The following is a 19,160-nucleotide window of genomic DNA, read 5'->3' as shown; positions in this document are numbered from 1 at the left end:
AATGTATGTTCAGCTGCCCTTCCTCAGCAGATGAAGGGACATCTTTCAGAGAGGATGCTGTAGTAGTTTAAATCACTATTAATGATTTCAGTCATCTGACCAAATGCCACTGTGCAGCCTTGGAAGAGAAGGCATCAAGTGCCACAAGAATTCTTCCAGATCATGTCAGCACAGAATGGGGATAAGCAGTAAATCAAATGCCACTGGCAGCAAACCTACATAAAGTGATATTTTTCTTTTCCTGAAGCAAGGCAGCTACCAGGAATTTCTGTAATGTTGTATTTTAATATGCACTCCATGATGATGGGGAATCAACCTTTCATGATGATAAGAAAACTAAAGGAATCCACTTTTATTGAAAACATCCCTACAAATTCCCTTATAGTGCATCTCCATTATATTAATCTAGTGGGGTTTGTGGGGATTTTATATTTCCTGCTTTTAAAAGGGAGGAAAAGAGCCACAATCCATGTACATGTTGAAAATACTTTAACAACTCAGGCACCTAGGCAAAATTCACAAAACTCTCTCAGAAACAGTTTAAAAGCATGGATTATGGAAATTAAGTACTTCAATGGCTAGAAATAACACTCAATTTATCAGTGTTGGAGTTAAACTGAAGGTTCTTATTACCTGAATTTCTGTTGACCCGTGGAAAATTCAAGCTGTCACAGAAGTCACTATTGGGTTTTTTGGACTTTCTAATCCACCATAATGCAGGCAGCACCAGACAATTTAGATATACTAAATTCTGTTTCAGAACAGCATCACTCTCAAATAAAGAAAATGAAGTCAATTATGTGTAGAACATGCTTTAGTAATATTTAACTTAATTTCCTCAGGATGTCTAATATGATACACTGATAGATCAAGGAAATAAATTTTGCATTTGTAACAGATCCAGTGACAGCAGAAAACACTTTTGCAACAATTCATCAACTCCTGTAGGAGTAAAGGACAACACACAACCCAAGAGTTCTGCTTTACAAATCCCTCAACTATCCTCCATTTTCTTACCCGCTGAACTTTTACTTATTCTGGCTATTAAAAAAACAAACAAACAGAACCAACCAAAAATAACCAAACCAACCAAAGAAAAAGACAAAATCAAACCCAACCCAACCCAAACCTAGATGACTCTCTTCATCCTATAGTCTTGCTCAGACATTACAGTTCGGATTTGTGCTCTCGAGCAGTGATGACGATGCTCATCACCTCACAAGCTGTCCATAACTGCTGAGATAAGCTATTTTTCAAGGTAAATTCTACAAGGGCATCCAGAGTACCAGCATCTTTAGAAGATGCTGATCACACCTTTTTGACTGCTACCCACCTCTGTTTTGTTTTGCTCTTCAGTACATACAGTTCTACTTTGCACTCTGCCTCCACAGGAACTGTTATGCAGAAAACATTCTTTTGCTGAAGAGACACTGGTTTTATAGCAGCTATTTAAAGAACTGTTTTTTCCTTGATGCACTATGTAGAAAGCATTAATCAACACTAAGTTTCAAAAGAACATTAAGGAAATACAAAAGAACATTAAAGAAATACTGTGTTTCGTTTGAAAAGACCAAGTTGATGATGACATCCCTCCAATTAAATATATCCTCTCAGTAACACAGATGCAAAATGGAAATGCTACCAAGCATTCTGATTTTGTGATGCACTGAGCAACCATAAGTCTCTCTTACAATCAGGAGGAGCTGTAGGTACCCATCATTTAGTTATTTTGTAAGGTGAAAATTACTGCTCCAATTTTTATAAAATGCTGCTGCCTTAAAACATAGTAATGAGTTGCTGGCCACTGTAAAACATCCTCCTTTTCTCTCATAGGGAGAATAAGTGTAAAGAAAAAGGAGAAAGTGCCTGGACAGACCAAATATAAATAAGGATTTGCAGAAAGAACTTTTAAGTTTCCTGACATTAGAAATCTGTTCTGACTTGCTTAGTAATGAAGCTCACACATAAGGAAACTACCAGCAGCTTCGACCACTATTTTATTTCCATGCTCAGTTCTTATAGGGAGGAGAGGAAAAAAAATCCTTGCATACCAATAACTTCTATTTATTCCAGCATAAACTTTCACCAGTAATGAAAGGGGCAGTTCTGCCTTCCCAAACTCAGTTCCTTCACTCTCAACTCCAGTGGCCCCTGGAAAAAACAGCAACGGATTTGCAGCCCAACTAGTTTTTCATTACTGCCTCAGTATACAACCATTAGCACTGAAGGGAGGATGAAAGGTGGAGGACTGACATCCTCAGCACATATCACCTGCCTGGGCTGTCAGACAGCAGTGCCAGCGGGCCCTCAGCACTGCTGGGGCTGTCAGCCAGCCCAGATTCCTGTTTCCACTGTGAGACAAGGAGCACCACTGCCTCTGTTGTCTCCAGACCCTTTTCTCCATGACTCCCAGGACAGACAGCACCACACTAAATGTGACCCAGTCAAACTATTCTAGTTCCTACAATTCAGCCTAACCATAATTTTTGACCACTGGCTCAAACAATTGTCTTGGTCTCTTGAAAGGGGAGCAAGTCCATTCTCCATTAAGTCAGGAACTGCAGTTTAGCAACAATCTGAAGGCTCTTGAATAACAGAATCCTAAGAATCTGCATGGTTCTTTACAATCTCACTGTAATATCCAGGGGTCTTAGTGGGCCATATGCATGCTGGTTTCCTCACAGCACATGGGCTAGGTATGCATGCATAACTGCTACTGCTTTCCAGCTCATCAGAAGCTGCAATTAAATAAAATCTCTCAAACCCAGAAAATATATGGCATGAGTCAATGAATTTCTCAGATATGAAGTGATTTAGGCACAGTAAACACTTTTGCTGCATTACTTCAGGCTTCTCAGAGGCATTTTATCTCACTTCATCTCAATTAACCTCCCAAGAAAACAATTCACATCTGAACAAGAGAGAGGCGAAAAAGACATTACTGACAATACACAAAAGCCTACTCTGATGTCATAATGCTGCATTAATTGAGTCATAGGCAGATTTCCTGGAATTCAGGTTTGAAGCAGGAAAGCAGGAGATACTGACAGAAGAACAGCTATGTGCTGAATCACAGAAGTTATTTCATATGTCAGTGAAGTTATTACTGCTAAAAGTTAAGATTTCCCAACTGCACTGTAACACATTATTCAGTTTCAAAACATTCCCCATCTCTCAATTTTGCACATACTGTAAATGAATACTACAGTAATCCTAACTCTCTCACAGTATCTTTTATGTCACAATATGGTTTTCTACCTCCTTACTTCCAGACAAGACAACTTACTGTATACTCCTACCTGCAGCTACCTGTTCTGACACTGTTGTTCCAGCACCATCTTTTCATAGCAGCACTGACAGAAATAACCATCAGTATTTGCTACATTAATTTAAGACACTTTTTTCATTATGCTACAGTGCATTCCACACAAGAAATGTATATCAAATCCTGCCTCCCACCCCTCTCCACAAGTTGCAGCCCCCATCAGAGCTGTGTGGGCCCCTCTAGTCCCACGCTCTAATGCTATCTGGAAACCTTGAATTGTTTAAACATTTCTATACCCTCTGTGCTTTTCAATCCTCTTCTGCATTTTAACATTCAATCTGGTTGGAAGTATCCAACCAGGACAGTTGTATTAGTAGTCTTGGCACACCCTTTCCCCTCCAGCTCTAGTGTTCCTCTCTCTGTGCTGCTCCCTCCTTTACAGGAACCATCTACTGAGATCCAAGCAATCCCACTCCTATTTGCTAGTGCTGCTCTATCAGCCTTCTCATATATCCTCCCAATTCCCTATCAGCCTTCCTCCTGTTGCCAGTCTGGTCTCTCACATTCCAAGAATGGCTCTACCACTTCTTTCCAGTAGTGCACTCTCTCTAAGCACTACACCAGGAGTTCAAGGATTGGCAGTACCAACCAGGGGGACTAGACATGGGCTAATGTTTCCACTGCCAACACTTGCTACTGATAACTTCCAGCCTACACCAGGTCACTGAGAGAGCTCTAACACAGCATACAATACAGTCTAGGCAGAAATATAACTCTCATTTTATTAGAAATAACTCATTAAGTCCTAGAAAGAAGAAATATAAAGGATACTGGAAAGAAAAACTTGTCTGCATGGGATTTGACAAGAGTCCCCTTAAACAAATAAAAGTAACTCCACATGACCTGTGTCACAGAGCTTACACAAATCTCAGGGGAACCTTTTTCACTTTTGACAAGCAATCTCCCACTCTTTGAAACTGTCCACAGTTGGTGACAATTTATTCCTTGGTCTCGATGTAAATCAAGTATAAATGGTTTCCCTCACACCTTAGGGTCACATGGTTTCCAAGTTTTAATGTTAATGATGTCCCAGCAGACTACAAAAGCAAAAGTGGGAGTTGCATTAACTCATAAATGGAGAATACAACCAACAGTAGAAAAGATGTTCTTACTACATCAAATTTTTCAGTGTAAAATTATACTGGAATGTGTAACCATAGTTGATTTTTAAACAAGTACAAAAGCACAGTTTTATAGCATCATAATAAAGAAGCTGAATGCAGATAATGCAGACTTTTCTCTAACTGTCAACGGATGAAATTCACTGTACTGGCACTTGGTAAAGGCCACTTACATTGGATTTCATTGAGCATCAGCTGTACCTTTGAAGATTTTAACCTTGGGAAAAAAATTCCTTTTAAAGAACCTCCACAACCCATTGGTATGATGGACACAATTCCCACCCTCCCATTACCAACATCCATTGGTTTTGTCACTGTGTTTCTGTGAGGGACTAGAGACAGTTTCATCCAGGTAGCTGTGCAATAACACGAGGAACAAATTCCTGCTCTTCCAAGAGCACCCAGTTAATACTGCTCAGTTAATCTGTATCTCCCCAAGATATTATCAGTTTTCATGCACAGAGGATTTAATTAGTCCCCTGCTCTAAAAGCCAGCCCCGTGTGTCACTTCAAAGACCCATCTATTACAGAACGGAATGACAGGAAGAATTACGAGTTCTGGTTATGAAGCCCGTTGTGAGCAATTGAATTATCGAACTCTTAGCCAGCATGAACTTTCAACTGCTCCTTGTTGCTTCGAGAGCCCAAAGCGCCATCTCCTGCCGAGCGCCTGGAACCACAAATACCGATTTCGGCAGCCCGTGAACTGCTGCAGGGACAGCGCTTCACACACTCGAATCCGTCTGGTTGGGTACCAACAAACACGTTTTCTCCCCGAACGGCTCGGTCTGGCACAGCTGCCAGAAGCGCTGCCCTTGGAGAGGAGCAGTCCCATGAACAGCTGGAGCACAGCTGCCCAGGGGCACGCACCAGCAACAGGACACAGAGCACATTTTGCCCAGATTTCAGCAAGCAGCCAAGTGGCACTTTGTGCATTTTCGCAGCAGGTTCCATATTTTGTATTGAAACCTTGCCTCAAGCCTATTTTCACAGTTTCAAGCAGGAAAACTGCAGGTGACACCCAATGGGCCCGAAACTGAAGATAAACAGACCTTGATAAAATTACTTCATAGACCTCACACACACACAATTTTTTTTTTAATCACTCATTTTATTAATGTAAAACTAAACAAAGAAGACAAAACGGACAAGATGAGACTGGGTTTAGGCCTTGAACCAGGTCCAGAAGGCAGGAAACTGAGTGTAAGAATGAGTGACATTCATGGCTCACCAAAAACAAACAAACAAACAAACAAACAAACAAACAAGCAAAATATTTTCTTACAATAATAATGAAACAAGTGTGATGACACCATGCTCAACAGTGACAATCCTTTCATCACCAGTGAACTTGCTGCCAATTCAAACATTGGGTCCTCTGGTTCAAGTCACTTCTGCAATAATAGAAGTAATTTTGAAGGGCACTTTCATGCTACAGAATGTTTATGGCGTTTACCCTCAGAAAAAATAAAAACCCCAAAAAGTGTAACCTGCAAATGACATAAAAAAAAATCAATTTTCGCACTATTGTTCCTTCATTTCTGTTTTAAAACGGAGAGTTAAAGCTGACATTCTGATCCTGGGATGAGCACACAGGTGCTCATCCTGTGTGTTTTTAAGCTTTTCTGGAAAGTTGTGGAGCACAATCATCCCAAAATAAGAACTTCAATTTCTGTACTGTTAGAACCACACCATAACAAAGATATGGAGTATTAAAGTAATAACTTTTCAGTGTAACTCCAGCGAGCTTTGTAGGGCATCACAGGAGAAATCCAACAGGAGAATAATTGCTTTAATATTGCATATCTTTGTTAAGGTGTTTGGTTCTAACAGTAGAGAAATTGAAGTCCACGAGTGGCAAAACGAAGAAGAAAATGCCTAATTTTCCTTGGAATGATGGGCAAACTGAAGGTGAAAAAGCCTTAATCTGGCGAGCCCCAGCTTGCTGTGGGACAGGCTGATTAGCATGTGCATTTTGAAATGGGTTTTAAAGAAACCGCTTTTGCTGCGAGCAGAATTTATGCTTTCATAAAGGTCCTTAAAACCTGGCGAGAGTTTTAAGAAACTCATACGATTTCCCCTTGAAGGTAAAAGGAATTCACGTCGCCCCCTCTGCACGTTACCGAAGCAGCAAATCTCTAATAAAAGGGCGCGGGGGAGGAAATGCAGGTGTTTTGTGATAGTCTCTAAACAGCCCGCCCTCAGCGCGGAGACCGCGCCCTCAGCGCTCCCGCTCGAGACCCCGAGCAATGGCGGCGGCGGTGGCCATGGCGCCCGGCAGCGGCGGTGCCGCGACTTCTCGGACCATGCGGGAAATCAAGAAGCGCTGCTGAGCGGGCGGAGCGGAGCCGCGAGCGGGGCTGCAGCACAGGCGGGAAATGGTGAGCGGGGCCGGGCAACGGCGGGGAGCGGGGAGCGGGGATCGGGCGGGCCGGGCGCGCGGGCCGGCGCAACGCGTTGTGTGAGGGGGCGCTGAGCGAGCCGGGGTGGTTCAGCCTCGGGGAGGCTCAGGGGGGGCCGCATCGCTCTCTGCAACCCCCCGACAGGAGGTTGCGGTGAGGTGGGGCCTTGTCTCTCCCGCAGTGAGAAGACCAGGGGAAATGGGCCTTAGGTTGAGGCAGGGGAGATTCAGTGAGATATAAGAAACTATTTTTTCCACTGTTGGGGCGGTCAGGCATTGGAATCTGTTGCCCGGGGAGCTGGTGGAGTCACCGTCCCTTGGAGGTGTTCAAGAGGCGTCTGGATCTGGCGGTGGGTGATGTTCAGCGGTGTAGGGGGTTACAGCGGCAGTGCTGGGCTTGGACCTGACGGCCCTGAAGATCTCCAGCAGCCGGGGGGTTGCGATGACTGTAACGCTCTCTCCCGCCCAGGGCCGCCGAGCTCGCGTTCGCGCTGGAGCCGCTGCCGCTGAGCGAGCTGCCGCCGCCGCCCGCGCTCACCGAGGTACGGCCGGGGGCGGGCTGCGAGCCCCGCGGGAGGCGCTGCAGCTCCCGCGGGATGGGCCGCTTAAACCCAAGTCCTGCGGAAAAAAACCGTGATCCCCATCTCCCAAAGACCGCGGGAGCTCCCTTGGGCGGGAGGCCGGAACGCGAGGAGCTTCCTTTTCCGTTTCAGTGGGGCGGCAGAGCTGAGTGTGCTTTCCCGGATGAAAGCATTCTCTGCTGCCGTGTCCTGAGTGAAGTACTCTGAAAGCAAAATTGTTCCTCTTTACTGAGGTAAAAATTTACTTTAATACAAATTATGTTACGCCACTAAACTCGTGCTCCTTAGGACACAGGAGAACCACGTTGTGTGTCTCTATCCCCGCCTCTGTAGGTGTACGGTAGGACTCGTAGGTGTGTGCCTGTGCTGATAACTTGCACAAGTGTAACGTGTCATAAATGCATGTCAAAGTGTACTTACCAAGGACATGTTCTTGTGTATATTAGCCAGTTAATGTTCTTTGATATGGAATTCCTGAGCAGGTTTCTTGCTTGTGGTCATTTGTACTTATTGGGCAGCTAATTCCTGCCTTGTGGCAGCTTGCCACGATTTGTTTCTGGAATCTCCCTGTGTATTTTAAATGTCCCTAACTAGTCTGTACTTGTTATTTGAAAACTCCAGAATCTGATCATGTGAGGGAGCAGAGGGACTTTTCTGATAGTGCTCAAACCATCTTTGAGGGCGAATAAACTACAGTTTTAGCTTTTGGACCAGTTTCATTGATATGTTTGTAACTGTGATTTTCCTAAAGTATGTTGGAGCTTCTCAGGTCTTAAAAGTCCCGTGTGTCCCTGCAGGAGGATGCTCGTGACCTGGATGCCTACACACTGGCCAAGTCTTACTTTGATCTGAAGGAATATGACAGGGCTGCCTACTTTTTACGGGGCTGCAAGAGCCAGAAAGCTTACTTCTTGTACATGTACTCCAGATACCTGGTAAGGGAGAGGAACAAGTTGCATTTTAGCACTAAACTCCTTTGCTTCTCACCCCTCCCTGGCATACCTTATTTTTTGCCTATTCTGTTCCAAACGGCCACCTTGAAGTCCAAATTCTGTGTTGGGGGAAAGGAAAATAGGACTGTTCTTGGCAGAACTGTAATGTTTGTGAAAACTCAGTTTATGTGCTGCTGCAAGCACTGCAGCAAACATAGGGAATATGCTATTGTAATCTTGAATTTCCTCTATTCCACAGTCAGGGGAAAAGAAGAAGGATGATGAGACAGTGGATAGTTTGGGTAAGTCTCTAGTTTCAAGACTTACAAGACAATGTAACAAAACTGTCACTATTATCTCTTCATGTAAATCATCTTGGGTTTATGGCTTTCCCCTCAAATTTTTGGATAATAGTATGCTGTAATATGATTTCTTTCTTTCCATTCACTGGCTTAATTACAGCTTACAGATTTTCATCTCTTAGGTCTTCTGCTAAAGTAGGTGACCAGACTAAGTGATTTTCTTTAAAATAAGGAAAATATTCACAGGCTGTGAAACCTTTGTCAGTGATGATTCTGAATGTGCCCCAGACTTTGCAGTTGCTGTGGTGAGACTCCTGATTGAAAGCTTGTTGTGTGACTTGCTCTTCATGCAGGACCTCTGGAAAAAGGACAGGTGAAAAATGAAGCTCTACGAGAACTGAGAGTTGAGCTCAGCAAGAAGCACAAGGCACGGGAACTGGATGGATTTGGCCTTTATCTGTAGGCATCTGCATGCATTTTTTATATATTTGTGTGGATATGCAGAGTTTTATGATTGTGATTAACCTGATAACTCTTTTTACAGGTATGGTGTTGTGCTGCGGAAGCTGGACCTGGTGAAAGAAGCAATAGATGTGTTTGTTGAAGCTGCTCATGTCTTGCCTTTGCACTGGGGAGCCTGGCTGGAGCTTTGCAACTTGATTACAGATAAAGAGATGGTAAAACTTGAGAGATACCAAGATGTGTTAACAAATTCCAGAGTTTAGCCTGATTAAGTAACCAATGATTCTGTTGCCACAAGATTGATGTTGCCCACTGCTTTATTCTAAGGCTCTATCAGGCAAGGCAATCCAAGACTAAATTATGTTGTTAAAGTCCCTTTTTTTTCAATTGCTTGCCATGCTGTAGCTTGAGAATCCTTATACAGGCAGGGTTAATTTCATACCATTCACCCACAAAGTAGTTTAAGAAATGTCTAATTCATGTATTCTGAAGTAGTTATCACCAGGGTTATCACCTTGTCCCATGAAGGACATCCTCCCAAGACTTCCTTTTTCTAAAGCTGAGACAATAATGTACACAAAGCCACACATATGAGGTGAATGGTATCAAAGAACCAAACTTAGATATAAAACCAAAACAGATTATTTTTCTTTCTGCATGGAATTTATGAGTCCACTGCTGGAAGTCTTCAGTAAATTCTTGCTGATGAAGTATTTAAAATAGACACAGAATAGAGCCTCACCGATTTGTGGAAGAAGGGAAATGCATTTTTTATGAGCTCATTTGGAGTCTGTTCACTTAGTTCCTTGAAAATAGTGATATGATACTGTTCAAACATAGGAAGAAAGTGCAGTCTTTTGAAGGACTTCTGATTTTAAAGGAGAAATAAGCTTAGTGGCAGAAGCAAGAGCCAGGTGATGTCAGATTTGACAATATCTTCACCAGTTGACCAAATGGTTTCAATTTATCTGCAATTTCAAGAGTCATGGGAATAGATTGGGAGTAACTAAGTAGAATTACATATTGTACTGCTTTTTTAGATGCCATGTCTTAGTGCTCCTTTGCTATTTCAATACTCTCAGTTTATAGGCATTATTTAGTCTGTCCTGCAGAGGAACCTGACATTAATTCTTGGTCCTAATACTGCTCTTTTTTAGCTGGTCTTATGGTTTAAGGAAGCAATTGCAGGAAAGCCTCCTACCTCGAGACCATCGCTAAATCATGGGAGGGAAGATAATGGATTCTTTGCCACAGGTGGCTCGTGGAATGCTACTGATTGTCATCTCTTCCTCCTCTTCTTTGGTTCTTGATAGTTGAAGTTCCTGTCCTTGCCAGATACATGGATGAAAGAGTTCTTTCTTGCACACATTTATACAGAGCTACAGCTGATAGAGGAGGCCCTGCAGAAGTATCAGAGCCTCATTGATGCAGGATTTTCCAAGAGCACTTACATCATCTCTCAGATTGCAGTTGCCTACCACAATATTCGAGGTCAGTGATACTAACTAGTAGGAATGAGCACCTTAATGCAAACTTGGCATTTATAGTTCTTGGTGTCCCATCTGCTGTTTCTTCTTCAGATATTGACAAAGCCTTATCCATCTTTAATGAGCTAAGGAAACAAGATCCTTACAGGATAGAAAACATGGACACTTTCTCCAACTTGCTCTATGTAAGGGTAAGCACTCTTTCTGTGGCCTGTCCATACTTTTGGTGTTTATCAGAGGTATGTAAAACATTGGCAATGCAGCTGGTGCTGTCTGAATGCAGGCTTCCTGCTTCCCAGCTCCATAGAAGAGATGTATGCATTGCTGACTGCCTAGGTTTTCTGAGAAAACCTAGTATGCTCTCTTTCTCATCTCTTTCATTTCTTTGTTTCTCTAGAGCATGAAGCCTGAGCTGAGCTACCTGGCTCATAATCTCTGTGAGATAGACAAGTACCGTGTTGAGACCTGCTGTGTCATCGGTGAGAGCCAGCTCTTTTACAGGTCCTTACTTTGCTGTCTGCAGGCTGTGCAAGGAAACACTTGTGAAAGTCATCAGCCAGCAAGGCTGTCCAAAACACTTGGTGAATGTGGATTCAGGCAGCCCGAGAAGCAGACTAAATGACAGAATACCCTTTTCCCTCATTTCTGCCAGTGCAGGAAGGAGACCCATGTACCTGAAAATCTCTTTGTAGTCTTCTACAATGGAAATAATCGTGTGTCAGCACCAGGAAATTAATTTGTAAGATCATGACATTCCAGGGGGATGGGTTCTTAAATTGGTTGGTACAACTGGAAAAGGATTGACCAGAACACTGGAGAACAGAGTGCTGTTAGGTCTCTTGAGGTTTGAATCAGATCTGCCTTTAGTAGGACTCTTTAGTTTTTATAATGTAAGTTAGGAGGTAGTAGATAATACCTATTACAACCTTTTTTCTACTTCTCTGTTGGTATTGGGATTTTTTTTTGTTGGTTGGTTGTGGATTTTTAAAATTTATTTAAATATTGTGACTTTTGCTTTAGGAAATTATTATAGCTTGCGTTCCCAGCATGAAAAAGCAGCACTCTATTTCCAAAGGGCCTTGAAACTGAATCCTCGTTATCTGGGAGCCTGGACACTTATGGGACATGAGTATATGGAAATGAAGAATACATCTGCAGCTATCCAGGCTTACAGGTATCACTCATGCACTGCACAAAATGGTGTTTGTGTCTGTAATAGTACCTTCTGTTTTTAGTTAGTGTTTTGCTGAACTTGGTTTTGATCCTGATGGCTTTCTGACTAGTTCATCTCCTTTTCTTTGACAGACATGCAATAGAGGTGAACAAAAGAGACTACAGAGCATGGTATGGCTTGGGGCAAACCTATGAAATCCTCAAGATGCCATTTTATTGTCTCTACTACTACAGACGGGCCCACCAGCTCAGGTAGAGTTGAGAATGGAGCCGTGTTTATCTGTCTTTGTTCTGACATAGTTGCTACTGGCTAAGGACTTACATACAAGGCATTCCCACCTGAGCTGGAAATATATAATAACTCACAGCTTCCTTGAGCGTGTGGGCTTCCCTCCCCCAGCCCCAATGGATCAAGACCACCACTTCAACTAACAGACATGGAAGCTGCAACCACCAAATTTCATTGGTGGACCCGGTGGGCAGTGACCATATACATTTTTGCACCCTTATCCTTTCTTTCCTTTTCTCTCCCTTGTGCATTTTCCTTCAAGATTATCTTTATGCCATATTGCTATAGACAACAGATATAGATGATAACACCCAAAATGGCAACATACCTGTTTACCTTTGAAACAAAACTGTTCTAAAGTAAACCCTACATATATATATGTTTTCAAACACCAATTATTCAGTGTCGCTTTTCACTCTCATCCACTCCAAGGGATTTATTAATAAGAAGCTGGTTACCTCCCCACACCCTTTTCCTGGGGCGGGTCACAACATTTTTGGCAAATTCTGGGGCGGGGAGTTTTTCCATGGATAGTGTCACGGGCCGTGCCACGAGCCTCCAACATCTCCGTGCAGAGTTCGTGTGAAGGGCATGGCAAACACGGCTCTTCTCGCCTTTCAGGACTCGACCCCTCAGCAGCACTGGCAGGGGGTGGGCCCTGCTGGGTGAGCAGCCACCTCTTCCCAGCCTGCAAAATTCCCCTGGCGATCCTAGAATGTGTAAATCATTAACCATTTCAGTTTTTTGCTCTTTTCCAGACCGAACGACTCTCGTATGCTGGTTGCTCTAGGGGAATGCTATGAGAAACTCAATCAGTTGGTGGAAGCCAAAAAGGTGAGAACTGATATATGTGTCTTTAAGGTATCTCCCAGGACAGTGGGTGGAATCAAAGCAAAATTGTGTAGCTCGTGCCACCCAAACTGCACACAGCTGGAATTCATTCCTGTGGCAGGTACAACTGCTGCAATGTAATTAGAGCAGCTGATAAATAAGGAGTTGTCTACAGATACCTGCCCCTTTTGCTGACAAACCCTGTAGTTTTCTGTTGTTGACTTCTGGGCTGGGGTCATTTTTTGGCATGCTTGACTGACTTTCCTTCCTTGACAGTGCTATTGGAGGGCTTATGCTGTGGGAGATGTGGAGAAAATGGCACTTGTGAAACTTTCCAAGTGAGTATGTACTGTCACTGAACCGTCAGGATTGTGCTAAATGCAAGTCACACTTTGATACCTAATGATAAAATACTGAATGTAAACAAGTGGAATTGCTGTTAGGTAGTATTACTTTTGGAGCTGTGTAAGAACTGGTGTCTTTAGGTCTGTACTGACTGCAAATTCTGGTGTCCAGCTTTAGCTTTAAGTTTCCATGAGGATAACTAGAGGGAATGATAGCATAATGTGGGTTGCCAGGCACCTCTGAATCCTGAGGTGATTTGAGCAGGCAGTGCTAGCAATTGCATTTTTTGTATTGCAGCTTAAAAGCAATCCATGATGGTAGATGATGTACAAAATTGTAGCTTGATTGATTTTATTTTTCCTCTCTAGTATATGGCTGTAACATTGGGAAAGGGTGTAATGTGAAATAAATGCGAATCTTGTGACATCAGCACTATTTTTTTTTAGTGGGGATAAAGTAATATAAAATGTGAAAAGTGAAGGGGAAAAAAAGGGCAAGTGGAAGGTGAAGCTGCTGTACAAATCTGGGATGTAGCTGGGAAGAAGGAGCACTGGAGGGAGGTAGCATGTAAATAGAATTGCAAAGGTTTGTTAAAAGCTTTAAAATGGAACAAAATAAGCAAAGGTCCCTGCTTTGGTTGTCACTGCTTCTGGCAGTCAGTATTTAACTGCCTCTCTGCCTGCCAGCCTGAATGTTTTCAAGCTGGATCATCTCTTTCCATGAGAGGCAGTACATGGTGCATGTCCTGCAAATTTTGAAGGAAAGGACCTGGCTTTAGTCGAGGTCAGGTTGAGCAGGTGCTTTCCTATAGACCAAGAAGGTCTTTAACAGTTCAGTCTTGTTCCAGTGACCCACTTTTCTCCTTTTCTAGGCTGCACGAACAGCTGAATGAATCTGAACAGGCAGCTCAATGCTACATCAAATACATCCAGGATATCTATTCCTGTGGGGTAAGAGGATAACTTGGGAATAAAAGGAGAAGTAAACATGACGTAGAACTGTCTTGGAAGGCACTTACAGAAGGTGTTTTTTACCCTCCTCATTGTAGGAGATAGTGGAGCACCTGGAGGTCAGCACTGCATTCCGTTACCTGGCCCAGTACTACTTCAAGTGTAAGCTCTGGGATGAAGCCTCAGCGTGTGCTCAGAAATGCTGTGCCTTCAATGATGTGAGTAGCTCTGCAGTCTGTGGTGCTTCTTGCTTAAGGGATCTGTGACCTTGATCTTGGCCCCTCTCAGAGTCCTTTATGAGGGAATGAGGGCTGTCTGCCATGCAGGTCACATCCTGAGTGGTGGTGTACACCTGATAACTGATGCTGCTTATGATTGATAAAAGTCATGGAATGTGGTTTAGATAGTGAAATTGAACCATATCTCATTGGTGTTCACTAAATAAAAGAATTTGAGGCTCCACATGGCAATCCTAAGGCTGCTGAAAATCTTGGTGATGAGAAGGTAACTAACTGGTTACTAACTAACAGTTAACTAACTGGTCACAAACTCCCACACACTGTGTAGTGATGGTACTCATAAAACTTCTTTTATCTCATCTTCTGTGTGTAGGCAGTGCAGAGGATAATAATAATACTTGGTTTTTGTGTGCATCTCCGTATTCTGTGATGTTCTGTAAGTGGGCAGTTTGGGATTTTTAAGCACAGCCTAGTGGCACACACTAGCCATGAGTGCAGGATGTTTGGCCTGTGCTTAACAAAGCTGCCTGGAGCTCTAGAAAACCTGAATTCAGCTTGTTTGAGGCTTTTCCAATTTACTTTTTGCTGGAATGCTTCAGTTGTTCCAGTCTCTGAAATACCCAAGAAATGTGCCAATCAGGGGAGTAAAAGGAGGAAAGACTAAAACCAAAAAAAGTGACATACCTTAGTGTTTTTAAGGAGCAGAAGAAAAAAGAAATGAGGATGGTTTTTATAGCTTGTAGCCTTACAGAATGACAAACTACTATAACTTACGCTGCTGACATACTGAATTTGACCCAGAAACCACTCATTCACATTTGCATTGTTTTGTTTTCTACAAATGAATTTCAGACCAGAGAAGAGGGAAAGGCCCTGCTGCGGCAGATCTTACAGCTTCGCAACCAAGGAGAAACATCATCCACAGATGTTCCTGCTCCCTTATTCCTCCCTGCGTCACTGTCAGCCAACAACACTCCCACACGTCGTGTCTCCCCGCTCAATCTGTCCTCTGTAACACCATGAACACGAACAGATACCTCTGACCTGTGCACTGGATGTGACACTGCACATGGGACGTGTAACCACTTCTTTCTAGGGAAATTCCTCCTTTGGTTGCTGCCCTCCCATGGAGGGCAGGAGTTAGCAGAGCCCACAGCTGAAGACAGATGTGCCCCAACAGGCAAAGGGGCAGCTGATGTGAAAGTGCCTGTGCTGAGAATGTGAGAACCTGCTCTACTTCTCGCCACATCATTCCAGTTAGAGGGCAGATGTGTGCCAGTACACAGGACTAACTGAGGCATTGGAAGGGGCTTGTCTGCTGAAGTTAAAGTACATTTGAGGTTTGATTCTGCCTCGTGACTTCTGGTCTTTACTGCATTTCTTTGGATGACTTCTTAGCAATATCACTGCTGTCCTCATCAGAGACTGTTACCTGCTTGGCTACTTAATGGCTTTGGCTTGTCTTGAACAACATGGGAGATGTTTCACTAAAGCAGTAGAACAGGCACTTGTATAGGTGCAATGTCTATGTTGAAGGATTGACAAATATCAGAGGAGTCCCAAGTAGCCACAGGTGACAGCTGTCTGGTGTTCTGTCAGTGGATCTGACAGATAATTTTGGCTTTCAGTAGAAAAGCAGCCAGTGGGATGGTACAATTAAAAAACTAACAATAAGTAACTGTCCTTGGGTTTCTTTGTGGTGCAGCTTTCATGTGTACTGTAGCAAATAGAATTGGATGAACCATAGTGGATCATTTTGTTAAGGAGGCAAAAAGATAATTATGCCTTTTTCAGAGTTGGTGTCCTTGTTCACCCCTATAAATTTATTACAGCCTTATCCCTATGGCTGTGGTGTGATTTTAATCCAGGACAAAGCATTTTAAAAGCCCTTTGCCATTTACCCATAGCTTCCTGTGCTTCATGAGACCAGTTGTACAGGTGGAAGCCTGTGGGTCAAAGCCCTGGGCCCCCTCTGTGATGCATGTGCATGGAGCAGAGGGATCCCGTGTTCTTGGTTCTGGGCATCCCTAGAAATTACTGCTCCATAGCACCCATCAAACCAGCATTTCTACAGCAGATGGTTTTAAACAGAGCAGCTGGATCTTGATGTATTTTGGAAGCACTCTCCTAATTATTCCATGCAAACCTGAGGATATGAATGAGACCATTTGTAAAATTACTGTCATCGAGGGCAAATTGTGCCTGATGAACTTGGTGGCCTTCTACAATGGGGTTAATGTGTTGGGGCGTAAGGGAAGAGTGACTGATGTCATTTACCTGGACTTGGGCAAAGCACCTGATACTGACCCGCACAGTGTCCTTGGCTCTGTGCTGGAGAGACACGGATTCGATGAGTGGGTATGGAATTAGCTGGATGGTCACATTCCAAGAGTTGTGGCCATCAGCTCACTGTCCAGGGGGAGACCAGTGACGAGGGGTGTCCCTGGGTGGTCGCAAGGCCTGGGGCGAGCTCCGGGCTGGGGCCAGGGGGGCTGCGGAGGCTTCGCGTCGCCTTGGCTGTGGCCCGAGGGACTGCGGGCCCCTCGGCGGGCGGGGAGCGTGCGGGGCCCGGGGCGCTCCGCCGGTCCGTGCCGCGCTCCCCGCGCAGCTGCCGCGGCGCGGGCGGGGCGCCGCATCCCCGCCCGGCAGCGCAGCCTCGCCGGCGGGGCGGCGGCGGGGCGGGCGCCCGCCCATCAGCGCCGGCGCGCAGGAGGCGGCGGGGCCGGGCGGGGCCGCTGGAGCCGCCGCGGTCGGCGGAAGAATGGACTGCGCCGCGCTCGTCCCCTCGCCGCTCGCATCCTCCCCTGGACGCGGCACGGTGGAGCGGCGGCGGTCGAGGAGAGGTCGCCCGGTGGACCCGCGGCGGCCGGACAATGACCGGGCGGCTGCGGGGGGACCGGGCCCGGGGCAGGCGAGCGCGGCGGGGGAAGGCAAGCGGATGGAGGTGATGGAGAGGAGGGGAGGGGCGGAGCCGGCGCGTGGTGATGGAGAGGCATGGCGGGAGGCCGTGGCAGGCGCAGCCCGCAGCCGCCCGCCGCCCGCAACGCATTGTGGCGCCCATGCGGTCATTGTCCGCACGGTGCGGGCGCGGGCGCGCTGGGCGCGGCGGCTGCTGCAGGGAAGGAAGGGAAGCGAAGGAGAAAAGGGATGCTCCGGGGCACGGGGGGACGACGGCGGAGCCCGGGTATTGGGCCCTGCGGGGCCGGTCGGGCTGGGCTACGCGGGGCAGCCCGAAGCTGGAGGCGGGGCCGCGCGGCTCCCCGCGCTCGTCCGCACTCGCGGGGCGTCTGTGGCCGCCCCGGCGCTCACACGGCCGTGCACAGGGCTCCCTGCCCAGCGGGATGCTCGGAATGGCACCTGTGCGTGTCCTGGGCTGTCAGGGCTGCCGTGTGTGTGTGAAGACATTCTGTTCTCCCTTGCAACCACGGACCCCGCAGGATGCATCTCTTTGTACGTGCAGTGCCTTTTTCACAGCCACTGATGGATGAAACCTGCCTCTTGGGCTGGTGTGCAATTTATGCTGAAATTACCGGATTGCCATCCCTCAGTTTCATTATGGCTACTCAGGTCAGATCCAGATCCTGCATTTTTGCTACGTTATGGCACTGAATACTCATTTGTAGACTGGGAATGCAAATATATAGAAGGTGCTGATCATACCTTATAGGTTGGGAACATAGAGAATTACATATTTTAGAAGTTTAATTTCAACTCTTGTAAGGAAAAAAATGAACTACGTGTATTATTTAAAACATTTGCATTCTGATGCTGTCCAGTGCATCACTGTAAGGTGACACGTTGGACTCTCGTTCTCAATGTCTCTGATTTGCTGGGTCAGATTCTGCAGTAGTGCAGATATCATGCCTGGTCTAGCCATCTGGGTAGCCCATCAGGAGAATGTATTGTCCCTTTTCAGACAGTAATGTGGGATTTATTGCGTCTGCTCTGACTCAGGTTTTGTTTCTATTGATCTGGCCTGCTGGTCTGCACAGGAATTTCAGACCCAGGCCTGCTGTGCTGTAAATGCTGCCTCTGCTGGCACTTGACCCGATTCAGATGGGTGCTTCACTGAGGTAAATACCCAGTGATCCTAAGAGGTTCTCCAGGAATGGCCACACTTTTGGTGAAATCTGGGAGTGTTGAGATGGTCATTGTTGAAGAGGGCACAGGACACAAGTGCTCAATCAGTACTTCTGTGTCAATCAAAAGACACCATGGGTGCCTCCATACAAGGAGGACATCAAACTATTAGAGTGTGTCCAGAGCAGGACAACCAAGATGGTGAAAGGTCTTGAGGACAAGGCTTAGGAGGAGCAGCTGAGGCCACTTGCTTTGTTCAGCTTGGAGAAGAGAAGGGTGAGGGGTGACCCCATCACAGCTTCCTCAGGGGGGTCAGAAGGGGAGGTGCTGGTCTCCTCTTTCTGGTGACCAGCCATGGGACACAAGGAAATGGAATGAAAGCTGCATCAGGGGAGGTTCAGATTGGACAGTAGGAAAAGCTGATTCACTGAGGGTGGTTGGGCACTGGAACAAACTCCCCAGGGAAGTGATCAGGGCACTAAACCTGTCAGAGTTCAAGGAGTGTCTGGTTGATGCTCTTAGTCATGTGGTTAGTGTTAGGTGGTCCTGTGAGGAGCAGGGAGTTGGACTCAGTGATCCTCATGGGTGTCTTCCAACTTGAGATGCTCTGTGATTCTAATCAAGTTATGGGACTGCAGCCAC

The 19,160-nt window shown here is 45.4% G+C and overlaps 1 protein-coding gene across 1 annotated transcript; it reads left to right on the top strand.

The window, feature by feature from the left end:
• The first annotated feature begins 6,695 nt into the window (after positions 1 to 6,695).
• CDC23 (cell division cycle 23) lies at positions 6,696 to 16,116 on the top strand. The gene is made up of 16 exons (XM_025895217.2): positions 6,696 to 6,769; positions 7,317 to 7,389; positions 8,226 to 8,363; positions 8,620 to 8,662; positions 9,016 to 9,121; positions 9,207 to 9,339; positions 10,438 to 10,615; positions 10,705 to 10,802; positions 11,009 to 11,090; positions 11,632 to 11,785; positions 11,917 to 12,036; positions 12,832 to 12,907; positions 13,181 to 13,242; positions 14,121 to 14,199; positions 14,298 to 14,417; positions 15,291 to 16,116. Exons 1-16 carry the CDS (start codon positions 6,696 to 6,698, stop codon positions 15,459 to 15,461), a joined length of 1,707 nt encoding a protein of 568 aa, XP_025751002.2. The 3' UTR covers positions 15,462 to 16,116.
• Positions 16,117 to 19,160: the final 3,044 nt, after the last annotated feature.

Source organism: Manacus vitellinus, unplaced genomic scaffold (genome assembly GCF_001715985.3).
Source record: "Manacus vitellinus isolate BGI_N305 unplaced genomic scaffold, ASM171598v3 scaffold_25_pilon, whole genome shotgun sequence".
In the NCBI taxonomy this organism is placed as follows: domain Eukaryota; kingdom Metazoa; phylum Chordata; class Aves; order Passeriformes; family Pipridae; genus Manacus; species Manacus vitellinus.
This window is presented reverse-complemented; position numbering and strand designations above follow the sequence as displayed.